The sequence below is a fragment of the Rhinolophus ferrumequinum genome, chromosome 4 (genome assembly GCF_004115265.2).
Source record: "Rhinolophus ferrumequinum isolate MPI-CBG mRhiFer1 chromosome 4, mRhiFer1_v1.p, whole genome shotgun sequence".
NCBI lineage: Eukaryota > Metazoa > Chordata > Mammalia > Chiroptera > Rhinolophidae > Rhinolophus > Rhinolophus ferrumequinum.
This window is the reverse complement of record NC_046287.1, coordinates 28410040-28437311: the sequence shown is the minus strand read 5'-3', so window position 1 is coordinate 28437311 and position 27272 is coordinate 28410040. Positions and strand designations below refer to the sequence as shown.

The 27272-nt window shown below is 36.3% G+C and overlaps 1 protein-coding gene across 7 annotated transcripts in view; it reads right to left on the bottom strand.

The window, feature by feature from the left end:
• Positions 1-10430: 10430 nt before the first annotated feature.
• Positions 10431-27272, bottom strand: part of SCEL (sciellin) — a 102711-nt gene continuing 85869 nt past the window's right edge. For 3 of the 7 annotated variants that reach the window (XM_033103755.1, XM_033103754.1, XM_033103756.1), the window contains 7 exons: positions 27194-27256; positions 21543-21635; positions 20773-20844; positions 18881-18955; positions 15525-15633; positions 13386-13488; positions 10431-12019 (listed from right to left, as the gene is read on the bottom strand). In XM_033103755.1, coding sequence (XP_032959646.1) covers positions 12003-12019; positions 13386-13488; positions 15525-15633; positions 18881-18955; positions 20773-20844; positions 21543-21635; positions 27194-27256 — 532 coding nt within the window. In that variant the 3' untranslated portion in view covers positions 10431-12002. The remainder of the gene's footprint in view (positions 12020-13385; positions 13489-15524; positions 15634-18880; positions 18956-20772; positions 20845-21542; positions 21636-27193; positions 27257-27272) is intronic. The other 4 variants (XM_033103750.1, XM_033103751.1, XM_033103753.1 and 1 more) reach the window with 2 other exon arrangements.

Below are 27272 nucleotides of genomic sequence, written 5' to 3'. Positions count from 1 at the left end.
ACTCTATCCCACTTTTCCGGGGCCCTGGGAAACTGTATTCCCCTGTGTCTATCACAGCTGGTAGTGAGAATGGCAGGCCTGTGGTTTCAGGCCCACATTTATCTTCATTCATTACCTGGTCCATAAAGATTTTTTTTCTTCCCATTGTTATATGCTGAGATGTGGAGTTTTTGGGTGACTCAAAGTGTGAACTTGGAATGCCATTTGGACAAGAAGTCTATGCTCTTTTATTATCTGCTTTTTAATAACCCCAAAACGAACCAGAGCATCTTACCCGCCGCCCCCGCCAGCAGATGGCTGACTATGTGCTACCTGTCTCTGCATTACAACTCTAGTTTCACCTCAGCCTCTAGTGCACCATCGACTGTCCATCCCTGCTCAAAGAGTGAGAGGACAATACAGTGGCTTTAAACTTCTCTCTTTCATATGAAAACTGAAAAATAAGTTATGCAAAACATTTTCTCATAAAAAGAAAGATGAGAAAAATTCACATCCATTCAAGTATAGTGATATGATGTCTTATAACTATCTGGAACAGTCAACCGGGCAGTGGTAGCAGCTCACCTCCCTACTACTGCCTCCTAGAAATTTTAGCCTCCTATCTCTTGTTTCCACATGCTGGTCATCAGCTGGGGAAAGTTGATAAAAGTGAGGGATTAGCTTAAACACCACACACACACACACACACACACACACACACACACACACACACACTGTTTAATATGAGTTGCAATGGATTTTGAAACCTAGGATAAATGATATTTTTAGATAAACATCTCAGAATCGTACTTGTGATGTTTTTCTCCCCTTTTTTTGGCAAAGAGTGGAATGGAGAAGATGAGGGAGGTTTACATTTGGATTTGTTTTAAATTTTAAAAAGCTGTTCTTTTAAATTTACCATCTGCTAATTCAGTGCTTCGAAGTGGCCATGGTAACTACTTGGGGATACCAGACAGAACCATGGTCTAATAGGATATGGCCTGACCCCCTACTGTGCCTTTCTTGTGGAGGGAGACCAACTTATTGTGAGTCTTGTCACATTACAAGAGAGTTTCCCTGCAAGTATGTTAGCCCTCTGGTTAATGCACGGCACAGAGGAGTAGTTATAGACAGTCTTCTGAGTCATTTGAATTACCAGGTGCTAATTCTGAGAAGAAAATGCAACCATCCTCTTCAGCTGGACCACACACACACACACACACACACACACACACACACACACACACACAGTACTTCAGTGACCTTAAATAACACCAAGTACATATGTTTAAGCCATGCAATTAGTCTTAGCTTAAGAAAGAATGATTCATACCGTCAGTTTTCAGATTCCGTTCCCCTTTCCTAGAGATACTTTTATTGGAGTTTAAGAAATTATTAGAACTATATTGCTGATAGTGATGCTGATATGGTTATTTTGAGACTGTGATGTGTACACTGTGGTATAAAGCAAAAAAGAGTTATGTTTGTGTTATTGAAAACTGGTATTAATGGCATGGGAGTAAAGAGATATCCACTGAGATCAATGAGTATAACCTTATAATCCTGAATTAAATTGAACTGGGATATCAGTGCAAATTCATTTATACTTTTTAGTAAATATATATATTTGTAGCACTACCCACTGAAATAACCTTGAGATCTATTGATGACACAATAGCAATGAGTTACCCTAGTGCCTAGATATTGGTTTTTAAATACCACTATTCATAAAAAGAAAGCAGTGGTCTTACAGAAAGGTGCTGATTGCAATTTAAGGTAGGAAATATACTAGATAAGCCTGAAACTTTTTATCAAAGCCTAGTAGGATTATGTCAAAAGGACTTAGGCGCCAACTTGAATAAACTTCCACTGTCCAAAGATTAGCCTACTTAAGTGTCGATAGAGTAATAACTGCTATGGATTGAAACACATCAAATATGTTTAAATCCCTGAGTTCAAAATGATACTTAAATATATAATCATCTTTTGAAAATACTAGGGCTTTGAGTTATTTTGAAAACTGGTAAAGGATAAAACCTTTATTCTGCCTTTTCTATACAAATTTAGGGAAACTAAATCATTGATAAAAGCATATTTTTATAGATATGTTCTGGATGATAAATGAAAAAGGAAAAATAGAAAGAGCACATCACATTTTTTAATCCCTAATGAATTGCTAATGCCACAAAATGAAAGGCATTCTGTGCTTCCCCATGAAAGCACTTAAGTGGACTTCACACTCACACACTTAAACACACAACGCACACCACCACCACCACCACCACCACCACCAAACCTGAATTTGATCACATCTCAAGACAGAAATACAAGGGCCAAGCAACACATATGAACAAAACAAACACAAATATAAACTGCAGGAAACTGAGACAAGTGGTTCAACTTCTCTTTCTACCCCTCCTTCTTGTACTCCTGGTTTTCCCTCTTCTCTTTCTTTGCCAACAACAACATTGCAAAAGGTAAAAGGAGATGGAGAAAGAATCTATAGTAGATTATAAGAGACAATATCACATTAAACAAATGCAATGTACAAAGCTTTTTGAATCATGGTTCAAACAAACTTAAATAGAGAGAGAACATTTATAGCATAATTTGGGAAATGTCAACACTGTCTGAATATTTGAGGACATTAAAGAATTAGAACTGATTAGGAAGATATCGATGATACTGTATCATGTTTTTAAAAATTTAAGCATAGTCAGTGCAATATAGCAAGCATACCGTATTAACTACCAATGAACCAATCTCCAAAGGCTGAACGTAAGTGGGAGTAGGGTGGGAATGGAAAAGTGGAGAGGTAATGCAGGTGGAAAAGGAAGTTTTGTTGCTTACTTTTGCAAGTAAAATATACTATAAATAATATTTTAAATTTGGTTTCAATTCACCCTGAAGTATGTATATGAGCAAATGAATTGATGACACGTTAAAGAACGTACATAAGAGAAAAAGGTTTTTCTCTAGCTCATTTTTTTCTCTACTAAAGAAAGTGTAATGAACCTAACAGTGGTCTTGTGGACCTCTTAAATTTGCAATTGGTGTCTGAGGTGATGATGGTCTTGGGGATCCACAAACCATAAGAATAAAAAATAACAAAGAAAAATAAATCTTCAGGCAGAATATTTTGATACTTATATATTTTAATTTTTCTTCCTATTGTACATATTTCCTTTATCATCTCATGAAATTAAGTACTCTAGCAGTATATTATTTTAGCATTTCTTGAATGACTTTGCTTGCACTTAAAAAGTGTTGAAAAATTTCCCAGGTTGTGACACTTCTGAAAAGGTGAGACCCAGAAAGACATGAATTGAAGTACCTGGAACACAGTTGGTTTCTGGTGAGTGAAAGTTATTATTGTGCCAGAAAAGAATTATTAATATTGGCATATGGTTTAATTTTCCACATGTCTCCATTGGAATTTAAAGGAATGAATTCCAATCTAACTTTTTTTAGAAGAGTGATAAAAGAGTAAACAGGGGGAGGGGGCATATAATGGATGTAATACAAATTAACTTCAGTAAAATTTTTATTTGGTTCCAGGGTTTGACTTTTTAAAGCATATCATGTTAAATGGGATTCAAAAGCAGAGTATAAAAAGTAACTGATGAATATACCAAAATTAAATCAAAATGGATCAAAGACCTAAATATAAGACCTGAAACAATAAGTTGCAGAGAATAAAACATAAGTCCTAAACTTCTGGACCTTGGGTTCAAAGAGGATTTTATGAATTTGACCTCAAACGCTAGGGAAGTAAAAGCAAAAATAAATGAATGGGACTATATCAAACTAAAAAGCTTCTGTACATGAAAAGAAACTGTCAACAAAGCAAAGAGGCAACCAACCAAATGGGAGAAGATATTTGCAAACAACACCTCTGATAAGGGGCTAATATCCAAAACATATATGGAACACATACAACTCAACAACAAAAAACAATCAAACTAAAAAATGGGCAGAGGATCTAAGTGGATACTTCTCCCAAGAAGACATACAAACGGCCAACAGATACATGAAAACATGCTCAACTTCACTAGCTATTTGGGAAATGCAAATCAAAACCACAATAATATACCACCTCACACCTGTTGGAATAGCTATTTATCAAGAACACAGGTAATAACAAGTTTTGGAGAGGCTGTGGAGAAACAGGAACCCTCATACACTGCTGGTGGGAATGTAAATTGGTACAACCACTATGGAAAACAGTATGGAGGTTCCTCGGAAAATTAAGAATTGAAATACCACTTGACCCATCAATCCCTCTTCCAGGTATCTAACCCCCAAATCTGACAACATTTATCCATAAAGATATATGTATTCCTATGTTCATTGCAGCATTAGTCACGGTGGCCAAGACATGGAAACAACCAAAGTATCCTGTGATAAATGATTGAATAAAGAATCTGTGGTACATACATACAACGGAATATTACTCAGCCATAAGAAAGGATGAAATATTGCCATTTGCAACAACGTAGATGAATCTTGAGATTATGCTAAATGAAGTCAGACAGAAAAAAGTCTGATTTCACTCATATGTGGGATATAAAACTGAAAGCAACAAACGAACAAACAAACAAAACCTCATAAGCACAGACAACAGTTTAGTGGTTACCAGAGGGTAAGGAGAATTGGCTTCATATGGTAAACACACAATACTATATATGGATGATGTATTATAGGATTTTACACTTGAAACCTATATAATTTTACTAACCAATGTCACCCCAATAGGTTTAACTTTGAAAAGTAACTGGTGAAAGAAGAAATCTATGCAAAGCGAGCTAGGACAAAATAAACTTTGCAAATGTACGACAAAAATTGATACAGAATCATAAAAGCCACAAGTTAAGTAGGAGTCAGCAGTGTATCACAGTAATTTTAAGTTAATAAAATGCTAAATAACAGGATGGCATATGAAGCTTAATCTGTTGCTGTGTTCTATGCTGGGGAGACAATGTTTCAATTATTGTGTTCATGTAAAAGCCCAGATTTAGTGAAAGAGACTTCAGCGTGCTGGTTTCCAATCCTAGCTTTGCCACTGACAAACCGGCTCTACCATGGAACAGTTCAGGGACTCGGGTCCCCAATCCTCTTTGTCTGCAGATCCTGTAAATTGAGGGCATCACGCCAGAAGCCTTCTCAAATGGCCACACAGATCTCAGATCCTTTGTTCATCAGGAAAAGGCATCATTAGCAATGCCTGGCAGGGGTGGGAGTGGGGGCCTTCGTATATACAGAGAGATGTACATACGAATCTTTTATGGGGTCTCTCTTTTATGGGAGACCCTGAACTACCAATCCACTGATAAGCTATCACAGGGGACGGGTCAGGAGCCCCAGCTCACCGAGACGTCAACCTGCTCCCACAATCCACTTCTCCATCTCCCTTTAGTAGTAGAAACCTCAACATGTGTGAGCAGGCACATGGGTAGGAACCACATTTCATAAGCACCCTTGCAGTTAGGTGTGGCCATTGGGATATGAGTGTAGGGATTGGGGGCAGTTTCTTTATCACATCCTTTCTTTTTCTCTTCCCTCAGGCAGGGGTACAGTTATGGAGCTGGTGAGCCAGCTTTGATCATGAGATACGAGAAGATGGCAGCACAACAATATGCTCTAGACAATTCCATGAATAGAGAGAACTTCTGTTTTGCTATGAGAAAAAGGAAAAAAAATGTGTCTTGTTTCAGCCAATTTTCGAGGTTCTTTGTTATAGCCACTTAGTTGTACCCTAACTTATTTAGAAATTCGTACTAGAACTAGGGTGCTATCAAACTAAAGCCTAAAACACATGGAATTGGCTAATTACTTGAAGAATAGGGAATGAGGAAATAAATATTGTGGGCTGTAAATCTGATGATGCTTGTTATGCCATGGAAAAATATTTGGCAAAGTTCTCACTTACCTTAGCTATGGAGCCCTTGATTCTAGGAGAAGAGCATGGGAAAACTCAGAACATTAGTATATGTTGGCTGCTCCTGACTACATTTAACAAGATACCATGAGAGAGATGAAATAAGGAGTTTATGCAGTTTACAAGCATAAATGTTTAAACATTGCAATTCTCCTCCGTCTGAAACCTGTAATCTGAATTGATGGACAGTCCAGTAATAGAGGGTTACCCAAGCTAGAAAAGCACATTGCAACCTTACGACAAAGAGCAAGAGATAGCATTGTCTCTCAGAAATTGTGCCAGGGGCTCCCTGAAATGCTCTGCCTCCGACATGGGAATCAACTCAACTGCAAAGACCACTTAATTGAAGGAGAGAAGGACCAACCAAGCACAGAGGCCAGAAAATAAAAGAGACTCAGTGGACAGAAGACCTATGACCCCCCCCCCCCAAGTCTTTTGCTAAGGTTCTTTTCATACGGAATTTACCAGAAGCAAGTAGATTGGAAGCCGTTAGTAAGACTGTGTCATACATTTGGAATACAGTCAGATTCATTTGTTGTATTCTGCATTCCATCCTGGGATTCTGCCCCTAACCACCTACATGAGATTTTTATTTTGCATATTTTAAGGTTCATTCTTTTTACTGTAAATTTCTATAGATTTTGACAAATGCATAGTGTCCTCTATTCACCATTATGGTATCATACAGAATAGTTCGATTGCACTAAAAAAATCTCCTAACTTCACCTATTCAACTCTCAATCTCCCCAGCCCCGCTTTCCCTGAACCCTCAGCAATCACTTAATTGGTTATTATCTTTATGGTTTTTCCTTTTCCAGAATGTCATATAAGTGGAATCAGACAGCATAGAGTCTTTTTCAGACTGGCTTTATTCATTTATCAAGTTGCATTTAAGAAGTGTTCATATCATGCAGATTTGATAGTTCATTCCTTTTTATTGCTAAATATCACTCCATTGTATGGATGTATTACAGTTTGTTGAGACTTGTTTATTAAAGGACATCTTGGTTTCTGGTTTCAGGTTTTGATGATTATAAATAAAACTGCTATAAACATGCATGTGCAGCTTTTTGTATGGACATAGATTTTTAAATTAGTTGGGAAAATACCTAGGAGCATAATTGCTGGATCATATGGAAGACTATATTTAACTTTGTAAGAAATTATCAAACTGACTTCCAAAGTGGCTGTACCATTTTGTATTCCCATCATCAATAAAAGACAGTTCCTGTTGCTCTGCATCATGGACAACAATTGGTGGTGTCAGTTTTTTACTTTTCAGTCATTCTAATAGGCATAAAGTAGTATCTCATTGTTGTTTTAACGTGCATTTCCTTAATGACAAATGACGTTGAGCATCTTTCATATACTTATTTGCCATCTGTGCAGATCTTCTTTGGTTAAGTGTCTGTCCAGCTATTTTGCCCATTTTTGGTTTTTGTTTCCTTATTGTTTAGTTTTAAGAATTATTTGTATACGGGGGAGAAGTTCTTTATTAGATATGTGTTTTGCAAATATTTTCCACCAGTTTGTGGGCTTATGTTTTCATTCTCTTAACAGTGTGTTTCACAGAGCACAAGTTTTTAAATTTAATAAATTCTAACTTATCTATTGTTCCTTTTATAAATTGTATTTTCGGTGTTTTATTTAAAAACCCTTCATCAAGCTCCAGGTCATGTTGATTTTCTCCTAGAAATTTTATAGCTTTGTATTTTACAGTTAAGTCTATGATCCATCTTGAGTTAATTTTTGTGCAAGATGTAAGTAAAATTTGTGTCTAGGTTGTTTTTCTTTTTTCTTTTGCATACAGGTGTCAAATTATTTCCAGCACCAATATTTTAATGACACAAATCTAAAAAGAATAAGTGAATTCTACCAAAATGTCAACATTCCTTTGATAATGTAAATTTTTAATGATCCATTATATAACTTCCATGGCCTGTCTCTTACCTGCTTCTTCAACCTCCTCTCTTCATGGTCACTAATTCCAGCCTCTCGGCAATCTTTCTATTCCTAAATCACACCAGAGCCGCATTTGCTTTGGGGCCTAAACACTTTCCGGTGGGAGACTTTCAATCCTGGCCTGATGGGCCCTTGAAGCTCATGATCTTTCCTTTTCTCTTGGGAAAGAAGGTAACACTATCAAATTGTGACTGTCAAGAAAGTTATTCCAAGATCTGAATGTTCCTTCTCACCAGACACATTCCTCATATTGCAACAAGGGAAGAGAACGTGTAATGTTTATAAAATTCCTGTGAGAAGTTTCTCCTAGATCTGAAACGATGCTGCCTAGTCTTTCCATGTTTCTATGTGGAAAACAGAAAGGGACTTGACCCTTGGTGCCCCAGCCGAGATGAGGCAACTATAGTCGCCTGTGGTTCCCATTCCAGGTGAGTACTGGTTGGTACCCACCTTTGACGCAGTCACCAGAGCATGCATGGGGCTCCTTACCCAAGCGAGTGTCTTTAGTCTGAGGTCCAGGAGGAAGCAGCCACTGGGTTCAACCCCCTTGGCAGAGGGTTGAAAGCGCTCTGTAATATCCGACTATTGTCTTGCACTAGGAATAGAGGAAGTTTAAAACTTCTTTGACTGGTCTCTGTCTCTTGGCATCTTGGAACTTCCATTTCATTATGTTTACAAGATGCAAGGACTGGTTGAGCCCAGAAAATGGTCTGATTTTGGCTGGTACTAAGACTTCTTCTCCTGGAGTGCTTTTCCCCAGGCTGTATTTGATATCATCTGACCACATTACTTTTAAAACTTCCCTTTCACCTAATCACTGTGTTTTATTTTCTTCATGGGTCTGCATACTTTCAGAAATTGCTGTGTTTGTTTTCTGTCTTTCAAACTGCTCCTCCACTGTCTCTTTAGAATGTACATTCCATGAGGGCAGACACCTCGGCAATTTTGGTCATCCCTAAGATCTGAAACATAGGGTCTAAATGACGTTTTTTAAGTTATTGAATAATAGAATAAATGAATGAACAAAACAAATGATGGTAGATTATAAACCATGCTTGTCTTTTGTCTAGAACAACTGGGCATTTCAATCTATTAATGAGAAGAACGTATCAAAGAATATAGAGGCAATGAAGTAAAAGGTCCTTCCCAGAGGGCATTTATAAGGCAATGATGATGTTTGGTTTTCTTTCTTATAGTGAAAAAACTGAAACCATTACCTAACTTATGCATTGGAAAATTTCAGGGATATCTTAGAAACCATACTTCTCAAATGGCAGGACAAAGGTCCAGTAAATAAGATTTAGAACAGTGCCCAACCTTTGTGTTGTGAGAAACTCATCATGCAATTCTAAAATATATTGAAAACACTGAATAGCTAGTAGGCACCTAACAAAAGGGACCATCTAAGAATGGGGTAAGCAGCAGGAATAGATTCATAGATCCATGCAATATTTGCACTTGTGGGTACATTAGAAAGCCAATAATCTAAATCTCAAATTTTAAATAGCAGAAATAGGCCCATGAAGTAAATGGCCTGAGTTAATACAGATATTTTTGGGTGCCTCTGGGAATTGTTGAGTACTATGAAATAGGTGGAACTTTAAAAGCCATTTATTTCCATTGTGCCAAAATAACCAGTAAATTCAGTAGTACCAAAAAAATGTCATTGTTGGTTTGCTATGTTGTAGACCAAAAACAGCCACTTGTTTTGGTAGAGCTCTGAATGAAGCTGAGTAGGAAAATGTTCCAAACACTCATGATTTTCTATTGTAGTAAACAAGTTAGAGAGTGAATGACAGTTGAGAACTGGACCATTTCCTCACTCAGATCTAATTATAAATGTGATTGCAGTCAAACGACTACTTTTTTAATACATTTTTTCTTGGCCTTATTAAAAAAAGAATACTATTTTAACAAATTCTATTTCTGAGATTATTATATTTCATCCATTTTGCTTTTTTTTTTTTTAAAGAAGGATATTGTCCTTTTGGAGCAATTAATTTTCTTTTAGAGGCATCTCTTAATTAGGAGTAGAATTCAGGATTTGGTATTCTGAAATTTAGGCAATTGTGTTCAGGAAAAGTATGCCAATCATAACACAATTCATTGGCTGCAAGAAGAGATTTTCCAAGTTGTTTTAGGAATCTGTCATTCCTATGGTACGAATAGACCCAGACATAATGAAGTGGTCTTGGTGAATCAGAAGCCCTTCTCTCTCCCTTCCGTATTCATTCCATTTTTACAACAGCTTTTGATTTAATTTAATACATTATTGTAGAAGAAAAGGTCCATTAAACAGCTTCAAAAAAGTGACAAAAATGTTCTGTTTAGGTTTTTTTAAAATGAAGCATTATAAAGTAGAAGACTTTAAAAATGATATTCAAATGATTTTTAATTGCTACAAAGGCATTGAGATGTTAATACACTTTATATAAAAGGGAGGGATACTATTCCATCTGCCCTTTTCTGCCACGAATTCCAACTCTAAGAAAATGATTTCTTTTGATCCACTCTGATAGCATGTAATAAAAGAACAATAAAACATATGGCTCAATTACCACTTCTGCTCATCTAGCGTGAATTAATGAATATCAAATTATTATTAATTGTTTTTGCTGGCTCCCTTTCCGTAGGACAATTATACATTGCTGTATTTTGATAAGCATTTCGTGTTTAACACTTTGTGAACCAGTCTCTAAGAAGAACAAATGCTTGGAATCATTGTACAGAAGAATAGTTCTTTAAATTTATCAACATTTGGAAAATACATGATTATCTTCTTTAATCTCCCTTGTTTATGTCAGTTTTTCACAACCACCTTAAACTTCCCCCAAATCCCACCTTCTCCCTCAATGTTCCATATGCAATCCATTGAGGAGCAGTTGTTATGTCCACATAAAATAGTTTGTAAGTTCACTTTCTCAATCTTAATAATAATACTAGTTCCTCACATATGATTATCGAATTTTCAATTCCCTAAGGAGAAGCTCTTTCAAAATAAAAGCTATAAGTTGAGCAGCTAAATAATTAAGTTAACCAGTGAGATATAGAATATAATAAACTATGATCCCTACGACTGACAAAATCAATGTCAGTGAATGGTGTTTACAGAAACTCCACAAAAAGATTGTCACTGATAGTTCGATTTATTTTTATAAGCCATCTGTAAATATAAAGTGCTATGTAATATGAATCGATATAACATGCTAAAGAACATGTCTTTGTAGTCCATAGCCATTATTTTCTCATAGGTTACTTATATACCCAGATTTTGAAATGCATGCAAAAAAATTTAACATATAATATGTAAAATATATGCCATATGATTTTACCCACTACCCATAAATCAGTGTCCTTCTGTTTTTAAAACACATTCTAGAAAAATTAAATCTGTAATAAAATGAAGGATGACATTAAGGTTAAATTGTTTAGCTGTCCTCTTTAGTTCAATATGATTAACAAACACATTCAGATGTATTTCCAAAGAGCAAACAAAAACTTGCTTTAGAATTAGATAATTTGGGAGCAGAAGGGGAACTTAAGAACAATTTTGTGCAATGCCCCTCGTGTTACAGGTAAAGGTACAGGGATACAGAAAGTTCAAGTGATTTTCTGAGATCCATACAACTTTATATGTTAATAACTTTCCGCCAAACTTTATAGGAAAATTTCTATCCATATTTCTTTTGCACATAAAGGAAATAAGTCTTGCTCTCTTGAGAGTTTGTCAGGACATCAACAATGTCTGTAAATCCAAATTCTTAGGGAAACACAGGTGAGAATGGAAACCATGGAAACCATGATGGAGCCTAAATAAGGAGCATGGAGCACAGGTGGGCCTGGTGGGTCGACAGTGCTCACTGCCATCAGGAGCAGTGTTCCTTTGACCTTGGTAACTGAAACCACTTGAATTTTTGATGGCTGAATCCCGCCAGATAACAGATGGTTCCCTTTATGTATATGACCTTATTGAAGGCAATTAGATTATTTATGCAACAGCAGAAATGTTCATTGTATACAGAAGTCAATCTTCAGTGTAAAAGCTTTTCTAGATTACACATTCTTAAAATAAAAATTTTAATTCCTTAATGAATGCTTTCATCTTGATTTCCATGGGCCAGCATTATTGAATCCACTTTGCTGAAAATTGTAAAGAAAATAACAGTTAGATATGTGCATTCAGTATAAAAATAAGCTTATAATTAAAAATTTTAAAATAATCATTCATCAAGGGGGTCGTGGTAGATTCAGCATTTTACTTTTTCCTTCTACCACACTCATCGCACTATTAATACAAAGAACAGATGCCTGGTACTCATATTTATGAGATGCCTGAGAGTCATGTCTTGACAACTTAAATGTACTGTAAAAATGCAATGCTTGTAAAAATGTAGTGCACATAGATGGGGGAAGACACGATGACTTCTGAGTCTTTTGGTGGCCACATCTCTACGCCATATCATGGACTTGGGGGAGAATGAAAGTTTTAGAGCTGCCATGCATGTCAAGGCCCTTGATATAATACTGGATCGTGATAAGGCTGCTAAATTAGGAAGAAAATGGGATATGAGAACTTGCTGGGGAAAGCAGAAAATAGAAGGCAAAGTATAAATATAATTAGATTTGTTCTTGTAATTGATTTTGCAGCCTGATGGAACGTGGGTTTCTGAACGTAGTCTCCCAGTACCTCATTTATATTACACGTTTCTCACTAAATTCCATGTAAGAATCCCAAATGTTCCTCTTTCATTCACCACACCAAGACCTCAGGAAACCTCCCCGTCGTGTAGGGCTGTGGCCAGCTTCCCAATATCATCTCAATTATTCTATTTACTGCCCATTGGATTCAAAATAAAATGCTAATACTGGCTTTTCAAAACTAATCAAGGTTCATGGTATTTTATTTTACTAACTTACTGGGTATTGTACACATCTTTTAAATCCACTTAAAAGCTTTCATGCTAAGTTTATAGAAAATGTGAGTTAAAAATGCAGGTCATTAATATTTTTTTCTCACATCATTTATGCTAATGAACAGCCCAAATTATAGTACTGTTGGTCTTAAACTGATAAAAATACTTAGATGCTATATTTAATATAGAATTACATACATTTAAATTTGCCATTTAAAAATAACATTAAAAGGCATTTAGCATAATAATCAAATTAGGTAAAAAAGTATATCTCGGTGCAAACGTAAAGGGTCATTCACAGATATGGACTTCAAGTCCAACAATCATTTGAGCAGAGTTCTATTTTTACTTGGAAAAAATAGAAAATTTTCTAAAGTAAATAATCTCTTTACTTAGTTGTAGCTGTGTCTAGTCTGACATCAGAAGACAATAATAAATGCTGACTGATTTTATACCATAAAACAAAAAAACTACCATACCATCTGCAGCTGAATTCTTAACTAAATATAATTAATGAAATTTTTTTTTACTTTATTGAAATCCTTCATTCAATAAAGCAAAAGCAATCGTTTCGTACAGATCTTAACACTTACCCACAACGTTAGAGTAGCAAGGTTCACAGTGTATTGTCTGTCTATAAATCCAAATGCTGTCTCCTGCTTGTAGGTTTTCCAAAGGCTGTTTGCATATTTCACACTAAACAACAAAAAAAGAAATATAAAGTTCACGTGACATATACCATCTAGATTCTTAGTGGAACAGGATAAAGGCCTTTCAATTCATTCAGCGCTGTTTTGCATAGCAACACTCAGATGAAGCCTCATGAGACTCCACAGGGAAAGTGAGTGGATTTGTCTATCATCCACATGCTGAACTTTTCAAATACATTCTCACAGCATCTCTCTACTATGCAGATGTGCATTTCAGGGCATATCTACCACTGAAGTTTCTACTTAACTCACTATAGAGTAGGTTAGAGATGTTCAGAAATGGGTTATACCAACGACAAGATCACCACGTGCTGTTTCAAAGAAAAACACAAAGCTGTTTGCTTACTAAAGGAGACCTTTGCTGCCCAGGTATACAAATTGGACATTAAGTAAACATTACGCAAAACGAACTCTGATCTTACATAGGGTTTAGGGGAAAACTTGTTTTGAGTTGTTGCTTTGGAGGCAGGAAAGGGTTGACATCTGCTTTAGATCTATGTTCAATGGAGCAACTGCACTGCCGATAGGCTGACTTTCAAGCATGAGGCTGTCACTGATTGGTTGGCTTTCAGAACTGTTCATTGAAGCAAATTGTCATTGATCAATTCCACATGTTTAAACCAGTCCATGTGGTTCTCTATTATGATGGCTATCAAGTAATCCATCTTTTTCTAGGCTTGTGGGGACATTTTGATTCTTAGTAGTGTTTAACAATTAAATTGAAAATGGAAAGAAATCATCCAAAATACGATAAATGGAAATTATTTATCAAAAGCAATAACCAGGAGAATTTTCTTGTTTTATAAAGTTTTCTGCATAGTAATTTAAAATAAAGCGCTATAGACTAACTGGTTTTTCATTGAGTATATTTTAATAACTAAAAGAAAATTTCATTTTCTCATAATTAAGTGATTATGAAAAATTGAGAATATATTTTACATAGAATTCTATATGTTATTGCCTAAAGTTGGATTTTTTTGCTCAAAATGAGGCATCATATTTCTGATTGCTATGCGTCACTGTCTGAAGCTAATTGGAGAAGAAGCAATCATTTGTCAAAGTATTACATCTACTTGACTGAATTAGGTAATTTGCATTGACCATAGAATGTCAGCACAGAAAGACCCATCGATTCAGGCAAATCATTCTCAAGCAGCCTGCCCATTAGATCTATCCAAATAGCTTTACAAATACCAATGGCCGGGAATCATCTCTGAGATTCTTGATTTAATTAGAGCTGGTCATAAGCACTCTGCTTTTCTCCTAATCTCCCCCAGACGATTATAATGTACAGCCATGGTTGAAAACCATGAGTCTAGTCAGCTACCTCATTTTACAGATGAGGAAACTGAGGCCAAGCTAACTTAGGTGACTGTCCAAAAGTCACACAGTCATAGTTAGTGACAGAATCAGAACTGGAACTCAGGTCTTCAGATTCCTAGTTCAGTACTCATCCAGTTACACCAAAAACTATAATGTTGACCCAGTCAGTATTATTGTGAGAAGTAAAAGCAATGAAATATGAAAACATAAACTGTGAAGCATTCTAATATGTAAGCATCATTATTATACTAACCCACGATTAATTATAATTGATCGTGCCCTCAAAAGCAGACTGTTTCAACTATTGCCAAGCCTGTCAGACCTAACCTCTTGGTTGAGGAGCTGCTAGCTTTCTTCTCAACAATTTATTTTCCTCCCTTATATATTTTAGGTAATGCATGATTTATTCGCAAAAACTTTTATAAAGAGAACAAGTGTTTATCTTTTTACAGATTTAAATCTCTAGGGTAAGAGTAATAAACGTGTCAATAATCAACTCTAAGCCTAAAGCCAAGATAGTAATTATAAACCTTTGAGGTTACGCTGCAGAACTCTGAGAACTATTTAAGTAGTGCGTTATTAATGTGGGTGAGAGTGTTTCTGAAAGCTTTAACTTCATCTCATGTATTTCATTAAATATTTTTATTCTAGTTATTATAAAACGTTATATTTAGTTAAATACAATAAACATATCCTTACCTTGAAACAAGTGGAATGGCAGCAAATTTGTAACTCATTTAAAATCATTTTAGTTTTTGTGCCCAAAGGTTTTCGGCAGTAAGTACACATATCTCTTTCAATGACAGACCTATAGAGATGTAAGCAATTAAAAATAAATTTGTCATAATGCAAAAGACACATGTATTCCCCATAAAGTCATATAGAAATGATATGTTAACTTTGTTGATACTTTAGGGAACTGCAAAAATCAAGGAAAGTTCAAGACTTACTTATTCTAGTGATAGAATCGATTCTTCTAGTTACCTCAAAATGATATCAAAGAATTATCATGTAGGAAAGTCTCCAATTATTAATTTATTAGCAATCAAAAGTGCATCTGGCCAGGGCAAAGATAATCACGGTTTCCTAATTGAACTAGGTCATTAGTTCCCCTTGAAGCTTGAAGAGGGTTTTGAATTATTGATTTACATGTATTATAGAAAAATTATACTGTAGGTTAATATAAAATTTTAACTCCCAAAACATTCAATAGAACAAAAATAAAAATCCATTCAAGAATGTGTTGGTAAATTCATAAATGATGGGCCTGCATACCCTAGACTCTAGGATCTAGAGTCTCTGAAACGCTCCCCTATGACTCCACTCCTGGTGTCACTGTAAGACTGGAAGATTGGGTTCCTTTTTATGACAAAATTTACATTCTCTAACATGATATACCCCCCCACACACACACACATGCACACACATTTGATAGGAAAAGCGAGTTTTGTTATTTACCTTGGAAACATAATGTTCTATAAGAAACGAACCATAGCTATATTAATATGATCAGCAAGTCCAAAAGACACGGGGTCACACCAGAACCTTAAGAAAAGCCAATAACTATGCGATTCTTTTCCTTTTGGAAGGTCTTAGGACTGTCTTAGCCCCTTTAGGAGTTTTGTAGTTTCAGGGTGTTGGCATACAGGCCTGGAATTTCCAGAGTTGGTACATAATGGGGTAGTAAAATAAAAACAGACAATACACGTACAGCTAATAGGCTTTATATGCGCAGTCCATTTTCCATGGACTTATATGAACTCGTTATGAACTCAATAACTCTTCCCATCTCTGAGAAGCAGATGCTATGGTTTTTTATCATCATTTTATAGAAGATGAAACTGAGGCACAGAAGGGAGCCTGTCATGCAGCCAGTGAGTAGCACAGGCAGGATTTGAACAAAGGCAGCAGGGGTCCAAGTCCCTGTGCTCCCTTTGGGCCTGTCCGTGAGGACTACTGGGCTCCATGGAAATGAACTAGACGTGCCCAGAAGCCCCAATCCTCTCACCAAGCCCCGGACTAGAAGCAGAGAGGAGGGAAAAAGAAACGGAGGAGGACGTGTGGGACAGGAAAGGGATTAAAGCAAATCACCTTGTCTGGTTTTATACATTCACTCATTCTAGTCACTTCCTCCTAGCCCTTATACACATAAGTAAATATCTCCCTCTTTCATCTAACTCTATAGCTACTTGCTTATATATTCCTGGCAAATATTTTCCTGTGGATTATTCATATACATACACACACATGTACACACACACTTAAATGTCCCATTTAAGCAATTCAAGAGTAGAAAACAGGCACTCTCTATCATTCTTCTGTGCCAAAGGCACTTAGCTAGGAGCCAGGAATATAAAGAAGAGTGACATGGTCTCCTCCAATGAGAAGCTTCCTGTCCACTGGGGTAGTCAGGTGTGTGATTGGATGGTGGCAGCATATTATAGATATGTGGAAAGAGTTAGGAGAGCACAGCCAAGGGAGAAACTAATCCCCGGGATAAAGGCAGGAAAGGTTTGTCAGAAAAAGTGTCATGTGAGTTACAGCTTGAAGATGAAGGAGCTCTCAAGGTGAGCTCAGTGAAGTGGGGAGGGGCATGCTGGGGGAATTCCAAGCAGCGTGAACAGGATGCACCAAAGGACAACACAATGAGGGGGTCTGGACTGACTGAGCATCAGTCAATATTCCACAGGAACAGGTTCTGAAGACCCATCAATAATGCACAAAGGAATGTCTTTATTCTGTAAAGTGGGAATTATTTTCAAGGGGATTCACATGTTTAGATAAGAACTGTGAGGACATGGCTCATTTCACAAACTAATCAACAGAAGTTGTTTGATCTTAACAGAACTGATTTTTGCTCTGGTGACTAAGACAAATTTCAAGGACCACTTGCGGAACAGGGCCAAAATTCTTCAAATTAGGAACAATACTTTTATAAAGAATGGTTTCCTTCCTTAAGTTAACAACAAAAATCTGAGCCCAGGAAAGCTCTGATGTTGATGCTGTCCTTATTAAAATCATACTGTTAGTTAAAGATGTTTTCAAAGCATTATGAAGAACTTAGCTCTGTTTATATTTTGTTTTCTAGACAGTATTTGTATCTAACACTTGTGTAGATGACTTCATTTCTCAAAAGAGCAATGACTTAAAGGCAAGACAGAAGGACATTGGTAACAGGCCATATTTTATAAAGGTGACAAAAATATATAATTTTGAGGCCTAGTCCATCCATGTTTCCCTTTAGCAAATAGGAGATAGGTTCATTTCTTTTTTCTTTTTTTCAGAGAACGTTTATTGAGTACTTCCTGTTTAGTGCCAAGCACTGCATTGCAAGCTGAGACTGTGCATAAAAATAAGATGTCTTTACTCTCAATGAGGCTTATTTCTGGCCCCTGCTATAGAGATACACCATCAGTAGAATATATCAGACATGTGCATTACAGCTGGTTGTCTGTGGTTGGGTTGAAATGCTAATTATTTATGTTCATTCCTTCCACTGGAAATCTACCGCCCACACTCTCATGAGAGTCTTCTATGTGCACCACTGAACATTAAGTGGTAAAAGATGATCACCAATAGCAAAAGCCTGGGGTCAGTTTACCAGCACAAAATTGATACTCATTGTAACCCCCTCCTGGGAATCGGGTGTGGGCCCAGAGTGGGTCATAGCCCCAGACCCACTCAGCTGTTTGTAAAGTGAGCTGGCTTTGGAAACCCTCCAGGAGGGAGGGCTGAGGGCACAATCTAGTGATGCAATGAAACCTAGATTCTAATAATGTGGCAGGACTGGGACTCCTGGCAATCAGCACCAGCAGAGGGGCTGGCCTGGGAGGCAGCTGTAAGGCACAGAAAGCTCTATGGAATAAAGTGCATCAGCAAGAGCCAGGGAGCCAAGGAACAACTTCCTGGATACAGAGGTTGTTGTACTTCACACACATATATAATAACCACCATCAGGAGCGCCATTTTCAAGTATAACACACAAGAATACATATATAATGTACATGTAAGTGTGTGGATATAGACTTTTATGTATGAAAGACAGACATACTCACCTATCTGAAGTCGAATAAACAGTTTGTATGTATTTTCGAGAGATATCCTCCTGATATGCATCTTTTGGTGATTTACTAGAAATAACACATATGGACATGTGAGACCTGGGCTGTTTCCCTGGTATTGATGTACATACCCGTATGAAGGTGAGAACGGACATATACCTCCTCATGCAACCTTACTGTTATTATTCTTACAAGCCAGGACAACGTAACGACACTTTTTTTTTTTTTTTAATCTGGAGAAATATTGATACACAAGCCACCTCCGAGTTGACATAAGCTGACATATTTACTGAAGTAAATAGAGAATGTGGCAAGGGGTGCAGAAACAAGGGTGCACAGTAAAAGTCATCATTTTTTGTGAAATTTCTGTTTGCACTTCCCTCATTTATTTACCAAATGAAAGCACTATGTAGTCTAACAAAGGAAATGCATAAAGCATGAGCCTCTACAAGCACATTCACACATACACCATTCGCATAGAGAACTTTTATGCGAAGCTATAGAAATTTTTATTTTTACTTGAAAACATTCAAGAAAGGTTAGCTTAGCATAAAAGCAAAAAACAAAACAAAATAAAATAAAATAAAAAACTGTAATTTTAAAAAGTTCTCTTTGTCCCATTTCTTAGATTGCTCCTGTCTGTAAATGTCACTCTTTCTTGGAGACAAATGAAATCTGTAAGGCATTAACCAACTGGCTGCTCTTAATTGCTCCCAAGTACATATGCTACCTATGAGTATATTAGGACTGGAAGCAATATGTTCCTGTTATTTTACACAGTGAGTGATAACTCCACAGCCCTCATTTGGGATTTTTTTAATGAGAAATATCTTTCCTTTCAAACTGCCCGTAGGCAGACTGCTGTCAGAAATAGACTCTACTTTATGGGACACAGAACCCACAATGCTACATAAGACTTTGCACGTACGTAGGCATGATACATGTATCATTACTCCCATTTCACTGATGAGGAAACTGAGGCTTGAAGAGGTTACGTAGCTTTCAAGGCCACATGGTCAGTCAGTAAATGACAAAGATTCAATCCCAAATCTGATTCTACACTATATTGCACGGTCAGTGTAGATTTTAGGGAGAATCGGATTAAGCAGAAAAATCAAATTTGAGGGTTCTATTTTACAGGGTAGATTATGTGTGGGTTTGAGAAACCTTTTTCTTTTCTGAAAGGCTGCTCACTTCCTGACAATAAATTTACTGAATTTTCTGGAGCCCTCTCCCCTCAGAAGCTTTTCCCAGGCTCTGCTCTTTGGCCTCCATGAAATGGGCTCTGTTTAACACATGTGTCACCTGTACCTGCATTTGCATGCCCCACCATATGTTACCCTACAATTAGGATAATTCTTGTTTCCCTACTCCTTGAAAATCGAATGGATTGTGAATCCCTGACCTTGGTTAACATTTCTCTCAACATTCATCACACAACCAGGAGATTTTGCAGGGCATAAGCCAAAAGTTCCACCCTTTATTTCACATTAGAGGTAAACAATAGTCGATAGAACCATTTAATTAAAGTATGACTCCAAACTAGCATATAAATACTTGTGAGATTTTATAAAGCTTCTTATAAACATAGAGTCATATTCTCATATGTGAACATATGTGCACATTTTCAAATGGCTATCCTGTTGTGTATGCATGTGCCACATTGAAATATTATTTAGTCTATCCACTTTTCATGATTATTTGACAACTACTTAATATTGGAAACATAAAGAATCCTATACCTAGAATTCAATACATGCTTCAATGGTCTTCTATGTGAAAAGAAAGCAAGCCTACCCTAAAATAATAGCATTGCATTTTAAACATAGGTTATTTTAAAATTGTAAAATAAGTACAGCAAAATATTTTAAATACGTTTGCAGTACCTGTTCTCCACGTACGTTCTTGTGAACACAACAGTGTCCTTTGGTCCTGCAGGTCTGCTTTCAGCATCGGAGCTGCAACACAAACCATTTTACTTTATGTTTAAAGTGTAATTACAAGAATCATAAAAATAACAAGACTATCACCTAATCCAAAAAAGAACGTTGATATAGTCCTCCTAAACTATAACCTTTGAAATGTAAAAGTTAAAGTGGTACTAATCCATTTCTGCAAAATGTCTTTAGGCCTCCCATTTTATTCTTACCATTCACTGGCTTGGCCTACTTCCAGAATACTATTTACGAAAATTGGTCACTCAGTAAATCTGTTGTAGAGGATGAAGATTATTTTGAATATTTGTGTAATGCATTTCAGTGTCTGTTTGCCTGAGGTCCCATTCGTGTTTTCAAACTACACTCTTCCTACAAACCTCACATAAAAACGGATCTTAATGAACTAATATAACATCTGATTTAATGACACTTAAATCTACCTAAAGAATTCCAACACCAACACCACAATTATGCTTTTTTAAAAAATAATTGTAGACGTTTTTAGGGAAATATCACAGTTTATAGTTTCTTATCCAGATGTCATCACTTACTAATGTCCAAGTTGCTAACTCAACACTTGTGTGTAAACCTGTCTAGCCACTGATAAAATCTGAAATTTCTGCATTTCAAAAGAAAGGTCCGGTTGTATCTAAGATGTTTTTAAAAAGTAGAAAGAGAGTAGTCCTGTGGTTTGTTTTATAATTGACCCAGGACACTACCTGAAATTCTTCCTGGCTGCATAAGAATATGCAGTGGTTCTAGTGGACTGGTTGTTTAAAGCGTCGGTAGATCCATTGACCTGGCCATCTAGCCTGGGAAAGCAAACACAAATATTTGGCACTTAAAATCTAGGCGACTTGGAAATTTTTTGTTTCATCAAAATTGTGTTCAGCTAACATGAACCTCTTTATGTTTGCCTAGTTTCAGAACAGATACACAAAAAGAATACATGTACTATTTTACTCCTTCACAGACACCACTGTCATACCTTTAAGAATAATCTTTAGGCATGGGACACATTATCAAAAGCTGGGATAGAATACATTTTATGAAAGGCAGGAACCATCTGAAATTGGTTCCAGTAACTTTTTCACAGCAGCACTGCTATTTTAGAAAACTTTTCATGTACGGTATATCTGAAAGTTTATCAATTTAATGAAAATTATCCAGGGGTTGCTTGGAGAAATTCCAGTTTCCATTTTATTTTTAATGGAAAGCAATGCTTTGAAGGTTGCAGAAGAATTTTGACCCAGATTTCTGCTAATCTAAAAATGTCACTATGCTTAACAAAGTATAGGCATATTTGCTTTTATCCTATGAAACAGAGAAAAATCTATGCAGGAAGAGCAAAAGCTTTAGCTCCTTTTCCTCCTCCATCTTAGTAAACTCTAAAATAAGAGAAATCTGAAAATCAAGAGTATTTCAATCTTAATCATTTCTTATCATTCGCAAACAGACTGTCCCTTCCATTTCCAGATAGCTCTTAAAACAAGGAAAACATTTGTTCACATATTATCATCTCTGGCATATGGAAAAATCATCTTCTAGTTTTAAGATAGATGCTTCTTAAAACATACAGCTAAGTTAAAATGATACTAGGTGATGAGAAAGTGGAATTGATATTATCAGAAGATTTTCTAAGGTGATTATTAAAATATATTATTCCAGGAATAATAAACCTAGCTAGTAACTTTTTGAAAATATTCTAATAAAAAAATTTACAATACAATACCCAATTTTAACAAATGGACAGCTTCAAAGAACAAAGGTTGCCAGTGAGTTTGAAATGTGTTTGCATTGTCCTTGACAATGTAAAATCAAATATCATTAGTTTGTAAAATCTGCAAATAGAAGGAAATAAGTTGCAAGTGGTACTGTTGTGGACTGAATTGTGTACCCCCAAATTGATATGTTGAAGCCCTGACCCCCAAAGTAATTTGGAGACTGGGCCTATAAGGAAGTAATAAATGTTAAGTAAGGTCATAGGGTAGAGCCTTAATCCTGTAGGACTAGTGTCCTTATAAAAAGAGGAAGACACCAGAGCTCTCTAGCTATGTGTGTGCACACACAGAGGAAAGGCCATGTGAGGACACAGAGAGAAGGTGGCCGTCTGCAAGCCCAGGAGACAGGCCTCACCAGAAACCAACCCTGGCAGTACCTTGATATTGGCAGCCTCCAAGGCTTTGAGAAAATAAATTTCTGTTGTTTAAGCCACCCAGTCTGTGGTTTTTTTGTTATGACAGCCCAAACAGACTGATAAAAGTAGCATTTCCTATTTGGGTTTATTATGAGATTAATGATAATACCTTCATTTAATTTTGATAATTGTGAATAAAACCCAAATGTAAAAAAAAAAAAAAAAATGAAGGTGGAACAACAAACTGCGATGAATTTTGCTCCTCAAGTAGTTTAGAGGATGATAGATTATAAAAAAATAGACTTTTTATTTTGGAATAATTTTAAATGTATAGAAGAATTGCACAGATCATACAGAGAATCCCTATATACTCTTCACAACGTCTCCTAATCCTTAGATCTTACATAACTATGGTACAGTTGGCAAAACTGAGGAATTAACATTGGTACAATACTATTAACTAAACTACAGACTTTATTTGTATTTCATCAGTTTTCCACTGATGTCCTGTCTTACTTCTGGAACCCAAATCAGGATACCAGTTCCACATAAATATCATGTCTCCTTAGTCTCCTAAGTTCTGTGATCATTGCCAAGCCTTCCTTTGTTTTTCATGAGATAGCAATAGTTTTTACAAAGGAATTCTATCTTGATGCTAATAAGTGATAACACTAATTTTTTTATTACTTGGAACCATAACAATAGACAATACTTGGGCGACTGATGAAATAATGTGTAGTGCTTTTTAAAATACTCCTGGGTCCCATGCACAGATATTCTCATTTAATTGGCTTGAGTTACAGCTTGGGCACTGGGATTCTTTTAAACCTCTCCAGTGAGTCTGACATGTGAGTCCAAGTTGAGAGCCATTACCTTAGAGGTTGGGCAGTCCAATATCATACCCAAATAAGTACTGGTTTTTAAAGTGCGGTTCCTGGATGAGCAGGTGATTCTGACGTACACTAAAGTTTGGGAACCCGTGCATAGGGGACTCTGCCAAAGTGTTTCTCTCATATGCCTTGGATAATATTCATAAAAGATAACTCATGACTTACAATGTCAACTGACAGCTTTATTGTTAAGAAGTTATCCTTCATTGAAATAAAGTGCTGAATTGTAAATTCCAATTAATAGTCATAGTTGTGTTTCTCAATTAAATAACAACTCTATAAAATATAAACTTAAACACTGTGTGGGATCTTACAGAATTAAAATGGGATTATACTTGAGAAACTGTTTCCTGCAGTGGAAACTCTCTTTAAAAATTTACCTATCTGGAACTCTCACACACTGCTAGTGAGAATATAGAGCAGATTTGAAAAACAGTCTGGCAGTTCCTCACATGGTTAGACATGAAGTTACTATCCAGCAATTCCACTCCCCGGTATATATCCAAGAGAAATGAAAGCAGACTCCACAGAAAAACTCATATACAAATGTTCATAGCAGCGTCGTTCACAACAGTGAATTACAATCCAATAGTGGAAACAACCCAAATGCCTATCAGCTGATGAATACATAAAGCGTTGTATAACCATACAATGGAATACTATTTGGCAATAAAAATAAATGAAACACTGATTCATGCTACAATATGGATGAATTTTGTAAACATTATGCTAAGTAAAAGAGGCCAGTCACGAAGGACCACATAGTGTATGGTACAATTTACATGAAATGTCCAGAAGAGGTAATTCATAGAGACTGAAAGTAGCTGCTTGGCATGAAGTGCTGGGGGAAAATGATGTGTACTGCTAATGGGTATAGGGTTTCTTTTGGAGGGGATGAAAGTAGTCTAAAATTATGGTGGTGGTTACACAGCTCTGAATATACTAATTAGAAAACACATATTTACTTGGGCATCCAATTGCTATCCAAAGTGAGTACATTCATAAAGCGAATCACGTCTCAGTTTAGCAGATTGGCCCAGGACTCTTATTTATATTTCCATTCCCTTATTAACTTAACCGTAGCAACCTGAGATTAAACGGCAGAAAATGATTTCACCTGATAACCATCCATATCACTGCAAACTTTATAAATCTCTTTTTCATAAAAAATAAAAATATATTAAGAGCTTACCGTTTTGTATCATATGTTAGGCTTTACTTCTATAGAACTATCAAGGCCTTGCATCCTTGTAAAAATTACAAATTCAAAATATATAAAATGAAGTATTCTACTGTAGAAAAGCAAAGAGAGAACACTGGGGTTCATTCCACCTCTCAAATTTACTAACCTTATCAATTCTCTTACTCTCTGATCATCAGTTTTCTTTCTGTTAAATATTTACCCATTTTGAGAGTCAAGTAAACTTTCCTTTCTGTAGCCTGAATACATAGGAACAAAAATTGGGGCCAGAGGTTTCTTTTTTCCCCACCCTTTCTCAAATGAAAATTTTATTGCAGTTGTTCTGTCAGTGCTTGGGCAGTGGTTACGTTTACTATTTAATTTGTAAATAGCAGAACTGAGAAAAATCATACGTGTACAGGATTGCAGTAGAACTGTAGGAGAATGGAGAGCACCTGGAAGGAGAACTCAGGGGTCCACCAATGGTTGTGTGGTGGTGGTAGTTACAGCCCCTGGATGTAAGAACTGAACGTGACAATCACCATGTCCCCGGGGAGAGAGTGGTGGGGGATGTATATGTGATAGTTGGATTACATCCAGCAAGAGGCCCAGCTGAAATTGCAGAAAGGAAAAGGAGAGTATGTGCACCTGAGAGTCTACCAGGGTGTTTTCCATTTCTACACTTTCTGTGCAGATAGTCACACCCACGTTGCCTTGTTGAAGGCCAGACACACCATGGAAAGCTAGAGTCGGCTGAAGTTATGAAGAAGCAGAAACTGGGAGGCAGCAAAAGTTCTTATCAAAAAGATGAAGAGCAGAAAATAAGGAAGCAAATAATTGGGAGGAGCAGGAGAAAAATAGGCAGAGGGCAACACTAAAGAAGTAGCTGAGTTATATTAATGACAAAGAAGTAGGGTTCTTGTCCAGGTTTCCCTGATGGAATGTCCTCTGGTCAAGAATGAATGACCTTTCTGTTCACGCACTGTGAAGCCTGGCCAAGCTACCATTCCTGCTCTTGAATTTTGATGAAATTCTATTTTGTCATTAATCCTTCCAACAAACCCCCGTTTCACGTGCAAGTCCAACTGAAACTGGAGCACCTTTCAAATCGTGTTAAATGGGAAGTTCCTTAGTTATACTTAATCATTGACTTGTTTTGTTTTTTTTTACCTTGATCACTTCCAAGTAATATTTGAATGAGATTCGTTAATTGTAAGCCCAGTCCTACTCCCAAAGTAGTGGATGTATTTCCAAGATAAATAGATCTTATTGAAAATTTATCATTTCTTATTTTATCAAAGGCTTGCTTGGGATCACAAAAAAAGAAGGCAGAAGATAATTTGGGGAATTAAGGGAACAGAAAAAAACTACCTACCTGTTAGAGTCAAGAGCCTTTTATATACATTATGGGGGGGGGGAATCTGACCCAGCTCTTTCCCTGATTTTCCATTCTCTGAACAAAATATCAACAATATCATTTCTTTACATTATTTTGTTGTTGTTGTTAACTGAAAAGGCAACTGCACCTTAGAAAGGTACAGAATAGGACTCTATTGTTCTTAGGTCAACCCCACATGTGGGGGAAAGAATCGCTAAACAGAAAATTATTTTTAAATTCTTTCCTAATTTAAACTGTCTGTAACAACAATAAAGTATAGCTTCTATCCTAATTTTCCTGTAAAAGCAACCAAGGTATAATACTTTTAAAGCCATTAAACTCTGTGGTGAAAATAAATTTCAAAATTAGGTCCTGTTTTGTAGCTGTCAGGAATTCACATATTCTTTTAGCACTAAGTATCCAATGAAGATATTCTCAGAGTGCTTTCTGCACCACTGAGAGCCTACTAAGCAATGGTAAGTAAATATAAATATTAACAGCCCAAGTGCAGAAATTTGAATTTCCATGATGCCTTTTACACTAAGCAATAGAACAGCAGCAGGCCCTTAGTCAGAAATTTTAACAGAATTTGAATTTTGTTATTTTTTTCTATTAAGCTATTAAGTACCCTGTACATTGTTTTTTTTTTTTTTGTATTTAGATGATATTATTTATATTTAAATACCATAATAAGTTCAACTCCTCAGAAAATCTTCAAAGTTTGCATAATTTCTACAGGCTTCTAAGGAATTCATAAGAAAAAAGTAAATTATAATAAGTCTTACCTTCCATTCTTATTTTTAGGCACATTAGAATTTACTTCAATTAAATTTTCCCAGTCCCGGCCTCTACAGAAAAAAAAAG